This window comes from Vombatus ursinus, unplaced genomic scaffold (genome assembly GCF_900497805.2).
Source record: "Vombatus ursinus unplaced genomic scaffold, bare-nosed wombat genome assembly UNPS02004276.1, whole genome shotgun sequence".
Taxonomy (NCBI): domain Eukaryota; kingdom Metazoa; phylum Chordata; class Mammalia; order Diprotodontia; family Vombatidae; genus Vombatus; species Vombatus ursinus.
In genome coordinates this window covers 365,788-378,765 of record NW_020944054.1, presented here as the reverse complement: position 1 = coordinate 378,765, position 12,978 = coordinate 365,788, and the positions used below count along the sequence as shown (strand labels likewise).

The window sequence follows — 12,978 nt, the reverse complement described above, 5'->3', positions numbered from 1 at the left end:
AGGGATTGGCATTCACAGTCTGGACAAAGAGTAGTGTTTCCCTTAGGAAGGCAGAGGGTGGAAAACCAATAGATTATAGTTGGATAAGGGGATTTAAGAATTCTTGAACATGGAAGTGATACATTTGTGAATGATGACAAGATTAAGGCTATGACCATCTTTGTCTGTGATAAAGGTCATGGGAAGTGAGTTGGCTGAGGAGATGAGTAGGTTAGGGTGTTTGAGGGAGAGTCAATATGTATGTTGCAATCTTCAAGTATGAGAGCAGGGGTTGAGGAGGAGAGAAAAATTATGAACCAGGCACTGTATCCATTTTGCAGCCAAGCACTGTATCCATTGAAGAAGGAAGGGGAGTGACTTGGGGGTCTGTAGACAACAGCTACCAGGATTTTCATTGGGTGGTAGTTAGAAATAGCATGAACCTCAAAGGAGGAGAGGTTACTGAGTGATGGAGGTAGGGGGAGAACCTAGAAGTGGCAACAAAGAGGCAAGGAGCATCCCAACTCCCTTGCCTTGATCAGTGAGTCAAGGAGAGTAAGTGAAGGTACAGCCAGTATTGGAAAATGTGGCCAGGAACTCTGTGTCATTGGGAGAAGTTAGGCCTTGGTGATTGCTAACAGATGGAATAAAAGATTTAAGATGAAGGGAAGTTTATTATTGATGGAATAGGCATTCCAGAGGGCACAGTGGAAGGGCTAGGTGCATTTAGGTTTGAACTTTGGGGTAGGAGGGTTGAGGGGCATGAGAAAAAGGAATTGGATGACGGGGGGTAAGGAATGGAATTTGGATGATGATCTACAGGAGTTCATGATCACTGGAATGTGATGGGTATGACCAAAAATGAAAATGCTCATCATTGAGTGGAGGATATCATTCTTACCAAAGGAAGCTGGAGATCCAGCTGGAGGCAAGTACAACATGAAATGGGAGGGATACAGTCAGATGAGAGGCCCCATTTCACTATTCCTCTAGATTTATTTGAGCTATTGGACGAGGCTGTATGATGATGTAGTGCTAACATTCTAATTGGGGAGAAAAAACAAGTATCAATTCAGAACCTTAATGTCTTTATGGTATATTGAGGGAGTTAAGTAAGAAAAAACAAAACAAAACAGAGGTCCTGAATAAATTGGTTCTTTTCTGGGGGTTTGAAGTGGGAGAAGAGAAAGGAGGAAAAAAGGGAAAGAATACTACTATAGAGTAGAAAGGAGGAAGGAGAAGGTAGAACTTAGAATGGGGATGTTTAAGATGAAGACTATACAGACACAGAAGAAGGGGTGAGGAGAATGGATATTAGATGAGCCTTACTCTTATTTTAAGTGGACAAAGGAGAATTGAAATAGTAAAGTCAAATAAAAGGACCACTGAATCTTTTTTTTTCAAAATGCACAGAAGAAGGGGCAGAGCCAAGATGTCACAATAAAGGTAGAGATTATTTGAATTCTCCCAAATTTCCCTCCAAACAACATTAAAATAATGCCTTAAAAGGAACTAACAAAAGGATGGGATGAAATAATTTTCCAGTCCAAGACAAATTAGGTTGGCAGGAAAGGTCTTCTCACTGGGGTGAGAATAGAGCACAATCCAGCGCAGGCCCCACCCTAGCAAGCCAGCAGACTTTGAAGTTAATTGAATCTGTGGCTTCCTGAGCTATCAGCCCACAGATTATAAGGGGGTTAGATAATTGGTTAGAGGGAGGGGACCCTTTGCTGGCAATGGTAACAGAACTCAGTTGCAATGTCCATTACACAGTTCTTGGTCACAATCCCAGGAGAGAAGGAGCACTAAAACACTAGTGCCTGCAGCTGCAGTGGAGCAGCAAACTTGGTCATAGTTCCAGGGTAGAAAAGAGTGCTTGTGGTCACTCATAGACCAGAGCACAGACTAGTAGAGCAGTGACCACACCTCTCCTTACATCAATACCACCTTGGAAGAACTGAAAACTTATAGACCCTAAGAACTAGCTCTGAAAACAGCACCACAAAAAAAAAAACAAAACCCTGAAGTTTGGAGTGCTCTCTCTACCCCAGGAGCAGAGCCCAACTTTAACATAAGTTCAAAGTCAAGAAACAGGCTGGAAAAATGAGCAAATGAAAAAAAATCTGATCATAGAAAGTTACTATGGTGACAGGGAAGATCAAAACTCAAACTCAGGGGCAGCTAGGTGGCGAAGTAGATAGAGCACCAGCCCTGAAGTCAGGAGGCCCTGAGTTCAAATCTGCCCTCAGACCAAACACTTGACACTTACTAGCTGTGTAGCCCTGGGCAAGTCACTTAACCCCAATTGCCTAAAAAACAAAAACAAAAACATAAAAAAACCCTCAAGCTCAGAAGAAGACAACAAAGTCAAAACTGCTACATCCAAAGCCTCAAAGAAAAAAAATGTGAATTGGTCTCAGGCCCAAAAAGAATTCCTGGAAGAATGAAGGATTCAAAGGATTTCAAAAATGTTCAAAAATGATTTGAAAAATCAAATAAGAGAGGTAGAGGAAAAATTGGGAAAAGAAATGAGTGATTCAAGAAAATCATGAAAAAGGAGTCAATAGTTTGTTAAAGGAAGCACAAAAATACTGCACAAAATAGCACCTTAAAAATAGAATAAGACAAATGATAAAAGAGGAACAAAAATCCACTGAAGAGAAAAACTCCTTAAAAAGCAAAATTGGCCAAATAGAAAAAGATGTAAAAAAAAAAAAACTCACCAAAGAGAAGAACTTCTTAAAAAGTAGAACTGGCCAAGTAGAAAGGGAGATACAAGAAAATAATTCCTTAAAAATTAGAATTGGGCAAGTGGAAGCTAGTGACTTCATGAGACTCCAAGAAACAATAAAATAAAACCAAAATAATGAAAAAATAGTAGAAAATGGGAAATATCTCATTGGAAAAACAACTGACCTGGAAAGTAGATCCAGGAGATATAATTTAAAATTATTGGACTACCTGAAAGCCATGATTAAAAAAAAGAGCCTCACATTATATTTTAAGAAATTATCAAGAAAAACTGCCCTGATATCCTAGAGCCAGAGTGTAAAATAGTAATCAAAAGAATCCACTCATCATCTCCTGAAAGAGATCCCAAAATAAAAACTTCCAGAAATATTGCAGCCAAATTCCAGAGCTCCCAGGTCAAGAAGAAAATGTTACAAGCAGCCAGAAAGAAACAATTTCAATATCATGGAGCCGCAGTCAGGATAACACAAAATTTAGCAGCTTCTACATTAAAGGACGGAGTATGATATTCCAGAGGAAGGCAGAGGAGCTAGGATTACAACAAAGAATCATTTACCCAGTAAAACTGAATATAATCTTTCAGGGGAAAAATAGCACTCAATGAAATAGAGGATTCCTGAGCATTCCTGATGGAAAGACCAGAGCTGAATAGAAAATTTGACTTTCAAATACAAGACTCAGGAGAAGCATAAAAAGGTAAACATGAAAAAGAAATCATAAGGGATTCAATAAAATTAAACTGTTTATATCCCTACATGGGAAGATGATACTTGTAACTCCAAAGAGCTTTCTTATTATTAGGGAAGTTAGAAGGAGTATACATAGGCAGACCCTCAGGATTTCTGAACAAAACAGACACAATTCCTATTTACATTCACTCTGAGTCAATCAGGGACCCAGATGGCTCCAGAGGAGAAAGTAAGGCTGGTGACTTTGCACAGCCCTCCCTTACTTAAATCTAATTCCTTGCATGTCATGGCATCATCTTCCTGATGTCATGGTCCTCTTCAAGAATGAAGGACAAACAACAACAACAATACAGGCAGAGGGCATGGGTGTGAGTTGACTGTGGTGGGATGATACCCAAAAAAATAAAACAAAAGTAAAGGGTAAGAGAGATGACGATGATGGGATGTTATCTTAAAAAATTAAATTAAGATGTGAGAAAGAGGGATGCCCTGGGAAAAGGGGAAAGGGAGAGGTAGAATGGGGTAAATCATCTCACACAAAAGAGGTAGAAAAGAGCTTTTATAGTGCAGAGGAAGATGGGGGGGGCTAAAACACTTGAACCTTATTTTCATTGGAATTGGATCAAAGAGGAAATCTATTCTTACCCTACAGAGAAGTAGTAGGTGAAGGACACAAGAGAAGGGAGGGTGTTGCTGACAGAAGTGAGGGAAGATTGGAGGAGACAGTGGTCAGAAGCAAAATATTTTTGAGGAGAGATGGTGTCAAAGGAGAGAGAGAGAAAGATAAATAGAGAAAATAGGATGGAGGGAAATGCATAGTAATCATAACTGTGAAAAAAATTACAGCAAGTTTCTCTGATAAAGGCCTTATTTCTCAGATATATAGAAAACTGAGTCAAATTTATAAGAATACTAAGTCATTCCTTAATTGATAAATGGTCAAAGGATATGAACATGAAGTTTCAGATGAAGATCTTAAATCAATCTATAGTCATATGAAAAAATGCTCTAAGTCACTATTGATTAGAGAAATACAAATTAAAAGAACTTCAAGGTACCACCCCACACCTATCAGAATGACTAATGTGACAGATAAGGAAAATGACAAATGATGGAGAAGATGTTGGAGAGGACACTAATGCACTGTTGGTGGAGTTGTGAACCATTCTGGAGAGCAATTTGGGACTATGCCCAAAGGGCTATAAAATACTTTGACCCAGAAATATCTCTACTAGGTCTGTATCCCAAAGAGATTTAAAAAAAAAAACAAAAAAGAAAAGGACCTATATATACAAAAATGTTTATAGAAGCTCTTTTTATGGTGGCCAAGAGTTGGAAATTAAGGGAATTCCCATCAATTGGGAATAGCTGAACAAATTGCAGTGTGTGATTGTGATGGAATACTATTGTGCTATGAGAAATGACAGGCAGGATTCTCCTAGAAAAACCTGGAAAGACTTACAAAAACGGATGCAAAGTGAAATGAGAAGAGCCATGAGGCATTGTACATAGTAACAGCAGTATTGTATGATGATCAACTATGAATGACATATTCTCAGCAATACAATGACCCAAGATAATTCTGAAGGACTTATGATGAAAAAATGCTATCCATCTCCAGAGAAAGAATTGATAGATTCTGAATGCAGATCAAAACATACTTTTTTCTTTATTTTTCTTCTTTTTTTTTTTGGTCTCTTTTCTTCCACAAAGTTATTAATATGGAAATATGTTTTGCATGTCTGTACATGTATAACCTATATCAAATTCCTTGCCTTCTCAATGAGGGGGGAGGTAAGGGAGGGAGAAAATTTGGAAATCAAAATTTAAAAAACCGAATGTTAAAAATTGTTTTTACATGTAATTGGGAAAAGTAAATATTAAATATATTTTTAAAATATAAGAAATGATGAGCAAGATGATTTCAGAAAAACCTGAAAAGACTTACATGAACTGATGCAAAGTGAAGTGAGCAGAACCAGGGAAACATTATACACAGTAACAGCAATATTATACGATGATCAACTGACAATGACTTAGCTATTCTCAGCAATAATGATCCAAGACATTTCTGAAAGAGTTAAGATGAAAAATGCATTCCACCTCTAGAGAAAGAACTGATGGAGTCTGAATATAGATCAAAGCATATTACTTTTACCTTCTTTATTTTTCTTGTTTTTCTTCAGTCTGTGTTTTCTTTCATATGTTTTACAAAACTGCAAATGTTTAACTTACATTAAATTGCTTGCCTTCTCAATGAGAGGGGAGGAGTGGAAAGGAGGGAGAGAATTTGGAACTCAAAATTTTTTAAAAAATGAATATTAAAAATTGTTTTTACATATAATTGGGAATAATAAAGTATTTTAAAAATAAAATGCACAGAAAAGAATTGAAAGAAGTTCAGAAAGAAGCATAGATCAATGGGACAGTTTTGAAACTGTTTAAAACAACATGTATGAAATAGAAATTCATGGTTTTCTATGAAATCTTCTTTTTGTGTTCTGCTGTAAAACAATAACTAAAAGATAATACCTTGCTTGAAGTATATAGAAACAGTGTACTGTTTTCTATCAGATTGGGTTTCCTTGTGAATCTGAAACTTCCTCCCAAACAAACCCTCGACTCTATGCATAGCCCAGCAGGGTCTGTGTAATGACTATGGATTATTTGGAGCCATGTAAGGAGTGAAAAAAGGAGCTTTGGTCATAACCAGTTCTTACTCAACCACCTTAGCCTGGCAGCACTTCTATCATTGTCTGTTTAGCTTTCAGCCAGAATGGTAAGTTAGCCATTCATCATCCAAGAGGTATTGGTTCCTTTAGTAGGTTGAAGGATAAAAGTGAACTCACCTCCTTGGAGTCCTTGTTTGTGATCCATAGGATACTTTACTCACTTTGATATAGCCAGAGTTTTCAATTAATGAATTTTTTTTTGTTTTTATTTCTCTTTGGTTTTAGGTGGTGAGACATCTGGAGACTGTGCTAGGTGCTTCAGTTCAGCATGTAAAACTTAGACAAATGAAATACTCTTACCAGATCTGGGTCACCATGATGTCGACCAAGAACCATGATGGCATGGTATGGTGTCATGGGATTGTGGTATCATGATATGCTTTGAGGATTGTGGGTTTGCTGTGGCTGAAAATATACTCCGTTTCATGCTGTGGGTGATAGAAATGCTGATTTTTAATCCTGCAACTCATGTTTATAGTGACAAGAACTTTGGAGGAAGCCTGCTTCTTCCTTAAATCATATTTTTTTTCTTTCTACAATTCTGTTTTTAGCTCTCCGGCAAATTTTATACTAACATGAAAAGGCAGCAAATTTTCTAATATTCCTTGTTGTATGGTTTTCTGCTGTATCCCAGAGTCTCGGAATTGCAGGGTTGGCTGCAGGTTGGGAGGAAGCTGGGTAAAGGAAGCCACAGGTATTACTTTTCTCCTATAGACAAAAAGGATGGCCTGGTCACTTCTCAGGAAAAAGGGATGGTGGGGGGGCAGTTAATTTCTTCAATTATATCTCTCTCCATAGACTTTTCATTATGAGCCCTGGGAAGAGCAGCTGAGGAGATCTCCCTTACCATTTGTTTCAAAACATCATTCAAACAAGTGTTCAACTATATGTGTTTTGTTTGATAAATTCCAGGAAACAGTGAAGCTCCAGGAGCTGCTAGGAGATCATGGAAAGCCTGTTTGGCCCCTCTGGGAACTGATGAAGTGGGTCCTTGGGATGTCAACACACACCTTCCCTTCTATTGGTATATCCAGCCATCTTCTCTCACAGGGAAAGGGCAGCATACAAGAAGCCTGAGCAAATTTTTAGTCCTGAAATCCTTGAAAACTTCATTTTGCACAGGACAATTCCTTTTATGGATAAGGCCATCTGTAAATTGTGGGTATGGCTAACTTGTCAGAAAAATAGCTCTCAATCTGGGGAGTATTGCCAAAATGTTACAACTTGTAAACTAGTCATGAGGAAAAGGACTGGGTGGTAGGTACTGTCCCGGAAGAAACAGAAAGTGGATTTAGCCTATTGTATTTCTACTGGAAGCCTTTGTGATCTCATGAACCTGGAGCATTGCTTTGCTTATCCCCTCTAATACTGGCAATGATTGACCAGACTTTTGTTTAGCCACAAGCTTGCTGTTCTTCTGGCCAGTGGAACTATTACCTATTGGTAAGCCGTGTTTTCTAGTTCATGGAGTAGGATTATTAGGGCATCTGAGTTCTACTGCTAATGCTAAGCCACTTAAGATAGTGATCTGGGGGCAGCCAGATGGCACAGTGGCTAGAGCACCGGCCCTGAAGTCAGGAGGACCTGAGTTCAAATCCGACCTCAGACCAAACACTTGACACTCACTAGCTGTGTGACCCTGGGAAAGTCACTTAACCCCAATTGCCTTAAAAAAAAAAAGATAGTGATCTGAAGAAAATCACACACACATGTGTCACTCAGTCACCCATTACTGAAACCATGGCTTCATTTTTGCCTCCTCTTCCTCCCTCACTTCCCCATATCTAGTTAATCAGCAAGTCTGGACAGTTCTTTCTTCCAAATATTAAACAAATACATTTCTTCCCCATCATCACTGGCACTATCCTAGTCTAGAGTCTCATTACTGGGCGGGGGGGGGGGGCCTTCAGTTTGGGAGGCAGGGGAGTATGTTAGGTTTCTTTTTGCTGTTTTCTTTAATGATTATAGTAAATTGGTCTGCAGACAAGCCTTGTATGCTAGATATACTGTCTCCCAGAGGATCTGGGCATGAAAATGTAGCCCATGATTTGGAGCAGGGAGCTACCCTAGGACTCTTTAGCTACTAGGAAGAGACAGCAGTTTAAGCTATGCTAAGCTGATGCTCTATGAAAACTTTTGGTGGCAGAGCATCTTGACTCTGTCCTTCTTGGTGATGAGAGATGAATGACCTCCTGGGTTGTGCCATGGATATAGCAGTTAAGGGTGCTAAAAGCTAAGGAAAGGGAGAAAGCTCTCCTTCCTTAGGTGTCTAGTGTCTTTGGAAGGCTTGGATAATTCCTGTGAGGTAAAGTATGAGGAACAGAGACTGTATGTGGAAATACTGTCCCAATCAGGGGTATTAAATGTGAGTGCTATTTCTAATTTCATATTGACTTTTATTGTCACCCATAGGTCTGGGCCTGCTGGAGCCAGTTCTCAAATATGACTCTCAAACCTGTGCCAAGTATGAAGAATTAAGGTAAAACCTTTGGTCAGAGCTTGTAGGCATGCTGGGAAATGATGGGGTCTTCTTATACCCCTCCCATCCTCAAGTGGCTCCCAAGCACCACTTTCCTCTGACAAGGCCTTTCAACTTTGCTTACACAGGTGGGTTCCAGATTAGAAAGAGATGAGGTTGTCCACAGTTCATCCACAGAGCTGTCAGTCATGGGGCATTCATAGGTGCACACTATGACTGTCTTACAAAGCCAAAGTCTGCCAGCTTACCTGTTGGGTGCCTCTATTCATAACCATTCCAGTTGAATTCTAATACACCTGTGAGGCCCTTGAAGGCTTTGGGCATGTGTAGCCTGGAGAATCAATTCAGTGGGGATGTTGCACTTGTATTTGAATGACTGCCAAGAGGAGGGGGGATTCGACTTGTTCTGATAGCTCTAGAAAACAGAACCAGGAATGAGGGATGGAAGCAGCAAAGAGGTAGATTTAGGCCAGATGTCAGGAAAAACTTCCTAATAACTAGAGCCGTCCTAAGGTGGCAACTTTCAACTGCCTAAAAAGGTGATGGGCTCCTCCTCTTTGGAAGTCTTCAGGCAGAAGCTGGACAAACACTCCATGGATGTGTTAGCATAGGGTTTTCTTCTGTGTATGGGTTGGACCTACATGACCACTGACGTCCTTTCAAATTCTGTGATTTTACAAAACCACACATTCCTGCCTTCTTAATACAGTAAATTCCCAGAAAACTATCAAGATTTCCCTACTTTTTGCCCTCCCTTGCACTGATTTGCTGGAGTGATCACATTAAGGTCCTCTCCTCATCTTCAGTAAGTATTCATATGCACTAACCACAAGGTTCCCAATGGATGGAGACCCATTTGTTTCTGAGCATACCCCTCTCTCCACTCCCCTTACCAGCAAATCTTCCCTTGTCACAAAACCAGGTGGCACCCTGCCCCTGCCTGACTGCACCCACAGTCCCCTATCTTATCTCCTTGCTTCTCTTGTGCCAAGCATGGTTTCATTTCATTGGTCCATTCACCTAGTTGTCCTCATCACACAGTGATCTTTTCAGTACCATTCATTTGCAGTTTTGGAAAAACTCACACAGCCACAGTGCCAAAATAAGATAATGTGCACACAGTTAATTATGACCTTTCCTTTTGTGCTGACATGCCCTCTGAACTTAAAGAAAGCAAATGAAACAGCTACAAGTTTCTGTGAAGAAAGTAGAGTGAATGAATCTTAGAAAACAAGTGTGATTTTCAGAATGTTATTCTTCTGTTCCCTTTAGGCATCTTCAATGCCCTGGGCTTGCCTGTGACTCAGTGCCCACTTGGCCTGAATAGCAAGGGACTTCCTCTGGGTATACAGGTGGTAGCTGGTCCCTTCAATGATCACCTGACTCTGGCCATGGCTCAGTACCTGGAGAAGAGTTTTGGTGGCTGGGTCTGTCCTGGAAAGTCCTAGAATGACCTTTCCACAATTCAGATTTATATAATTTGTGGGTAACAAAGAGCTAAGAGGGATAACTAATATTCAGTTCAAAAAAGATCTTGATAAGCTTTTATAGATCAAATCTAACAGATGAATGAAATTTAATGATGGATAAAGTCCAACATCTGGATTCAAGAAATCAATGGCACAAGACAATGGAGAAAACATGACTAGACAACAATTCATGTAAGAAGAGTTGGAGGCTTTATTGGAATGTAAGCTCCACATGACCACAACAGCCCACAAACTACAAACAATCTTAGGTTGCATTGAGTCACGGGGCTTGGGGAGACATCATATTCTTTTTTGGACTCTGTCCTGGTTAAGCCATGTGGAGTGTTTTGTTCCATTTTGGCACCATATTTCAGGCAAGATGCAAATAAGCCCAAGTGTGGGGTGCAAGGAAGTAGAAATCATGTCATACAAGAGCTATTGAAGCACCTGGGAACTTTTAGCCTCTGAGTGTAGCATCTATGATCCTAACATTCTAAGGCTGTTAGGAAGCAGGAGCTAGAAATCTAATCAGCAGTTGGAGCAGGTGACTCTCAATGTTCGTTTCCTTGGAAAGTCACTTCCCCATCTCCTCTGGTTGGGCCATAGTTGTATTGACTGGAAGAATCCTATTGCTAGCACTATAGTGGATGTGACTAGAAGGGATTGGGGTTCATTTGAACTCCACTTCCCAAACAGCCCTCCAAAATTGTATTGGCTGAATGGGGGATCCTATTGCTAGCACTGTAGTGAATGCAATTAGAAGGGCCCGGGGTTCATTTGAACTCCCCTTCCTTTGCATTGTTCACATTTGGCCAATAGATCTCAATTAAAAAAAATGGCTATTCAAAGGAGAGGGGTAATTCATGAGGATTAGCAAGCAGAGTACCTTCCAAGGGAAACTCCTGGCACAGTACAAATGGCTAAATCTATTGAAAATAATTTCCACAAACTGAACATTCATTTTCAAAACTAACCTTTAACATTCATATGTACATTCCTATAAAGAAGATGGCAGTCAATCATAAATCAATGCCCTCCTCCTTCCTAGTGAGATTTTCTTCATTAGACACAAGATTCCATAGCTTTATAGCTCATAAAGCCAAAGTATGGTCTTTAAAAGATGGACAGAAGAAGAGAAAAGAACAGAGAGAAAATGGAGACTTCACAAGCCTTCAAGGTCAATGAACATAGAGGGATTTGCCCTGCAGGTCCAGTGGAGCAAAAGAGGAGAGGAGGAAGATGATTAAGGATAGCTCTTTGTGCAGAGGAGAGGAGGAAAGAGTTACTGATTGCTCCATCCTCTGGCCTGACAGGCATGATGAGAAAGAGATGGGGGTGGTGAGAGAGATGCAGCTAAGCAGTGCCCCGCAGACATAGTTAGTCAGCAAGCATTTATTAAGTACCTACTATGTGACAAGCACTCTGCAGGAGCCTCCCTTATAGTATTCTTCCCACTCCTCCTGGACACTTAGAAGCTAGTCTGACAAAAATTGCCCATTACCTCTTTGGCATCTCCCTAAACTGATTGCTGGAACTTGTAGGCAAAAACTTATCTTATGCATCCCAAGCTATTATATATGTTATATTGGATGGCAACCAACTTCATTTTGATGTGCCTCCCTTTTTCTAAGAGATTATTCTAGTTTGAATCAATAAGTTCTTTTCCTGTTAACAACAAAGTGTCTACTTCAATCTAGGTATGTGGTCTAACATTGCCTACCTTCTCAAAGTTTTATTATGTTGGTTTGAATCCTCATGGGACAGGGGAGGCAATGTGCTCCTCCCCTCCTTCCTCATTATTCCATACACCCCCAAGACTCTGCATTGCACAGAAGTTCTGTATCTCTAGGAATATATGTGAATCCTGTTTTGTTTGGTCCATGGCCTAAGAGCTTAGTGATTAAGACCATCAATAATGAGCTCCCCCTAATGCTGCAGAAAGAGCATATGAAAGATTAAGAGAGCTTAGAAAAAGATGGCTGATGATTAGTGGCCCACAAAGACTAATTAAGCACTTCCCAACCAATGCCCACCTTGCTCACGTCCAGAAGAAAAAAGGGAAAATGATGACCACATAGTTGTTGTTGTTGAGTTGTGTCTGACTCTTTGTGACCCCGTGGACCATAGCACACCAGGCCCTTCTATCCTCCACTATCTCTCAAAGTCTGTCCAAGCTCACGTTTGTTATTTCCATGACACTATCTATCCATCTCATCCTCTGTCATCCCCTTCTCCTTTGGCCTTCAATCTTTCCCTCATCAGGGTCTTTTCCAATGAGTCCCATCTTCTCATGTGGCCAAAGTATTTCAGCTTCAGCTTAAACCACATAGTTATGGGTCTATTTTTCCCTGAGTGGTGATTTGGGGTTGCCAAGTTCTGCTGTATCTAGAAAGCTGTTCTATGGCAAGATTCTTTTAAAATTGAATTAGTTGGATTTCTGAGCCCTGGGTGCTGGCTTGTTTGAGCCTTAAAAAGCTGATCATTGGATCCTGCTGGCAATTACAACCCATGAAAAGTAGTTCTTTTCAGAGTTTCAGGGCTCCCTGGTCCAGCATGCATTTTAACCACAAGTACATAGAATTTATAGCTAAAAGAGGCTTCAGAGATCATTTATTCCAGTTCCTTTGTCTTATGAATGTGGAAACTAAAGTAATATTGGACAAGTCACCTGTGTCTCGGTTTTCTTATCTATAAGATGAGGAAATTGGGCTACATGGCCTCTACTCCTTCCAGCTTAAAAGCCCACCCAGAAGGCAAGGCCAAGTTAGAACTTGGACTTGTGGCCTTCTGCTTTCTTGTCATACCTGTTGCCATACCTTCTCCCCCCAGGGCTACCTCACATTCCTCTGAAGAGGGCTGAAGTCAGTGCATTTGCTGCT

At 40.3% G+C, this 12,978-nt stretch overlaps 1 protein-coding gene across 4 annotated transcripts in view; it reads left to right on the top strand.

Moving 5' to 3' along the window:
• Window positions 1-12,978, top strand: part of FAAH2 (fatty acid amide hydrolase 2) — a 56,716-nt gene that overhangs the window by 24,337 nt on the left and 19,401 nt on the right. For 3 of the 4 annotated variants that reach the window (XM_027877571.1, XM_027877588.1, XM_027877593.1), the window contains exons 8-10: window positions 6,377-6,496; window positions 7,064-7,175; window positions 8,564-8,630. In XM_027877571.1, coding sequence (XP_027733372.1) covers window positions 6,377-6,496; window positions 7,064-7,175; window positions 8,564-8,630 — 299 coding nt within the window. Of the gene's footprint in view, window positions 1-6,376; window positions 6,497-7,063; window positions 7,176-8,563; window positions 8,631-9,902; window positions 11,719-12,978 lie in introns of those variants that run through there. The other variant, XM_027877578.1, reaches the window with a different exon arrangement.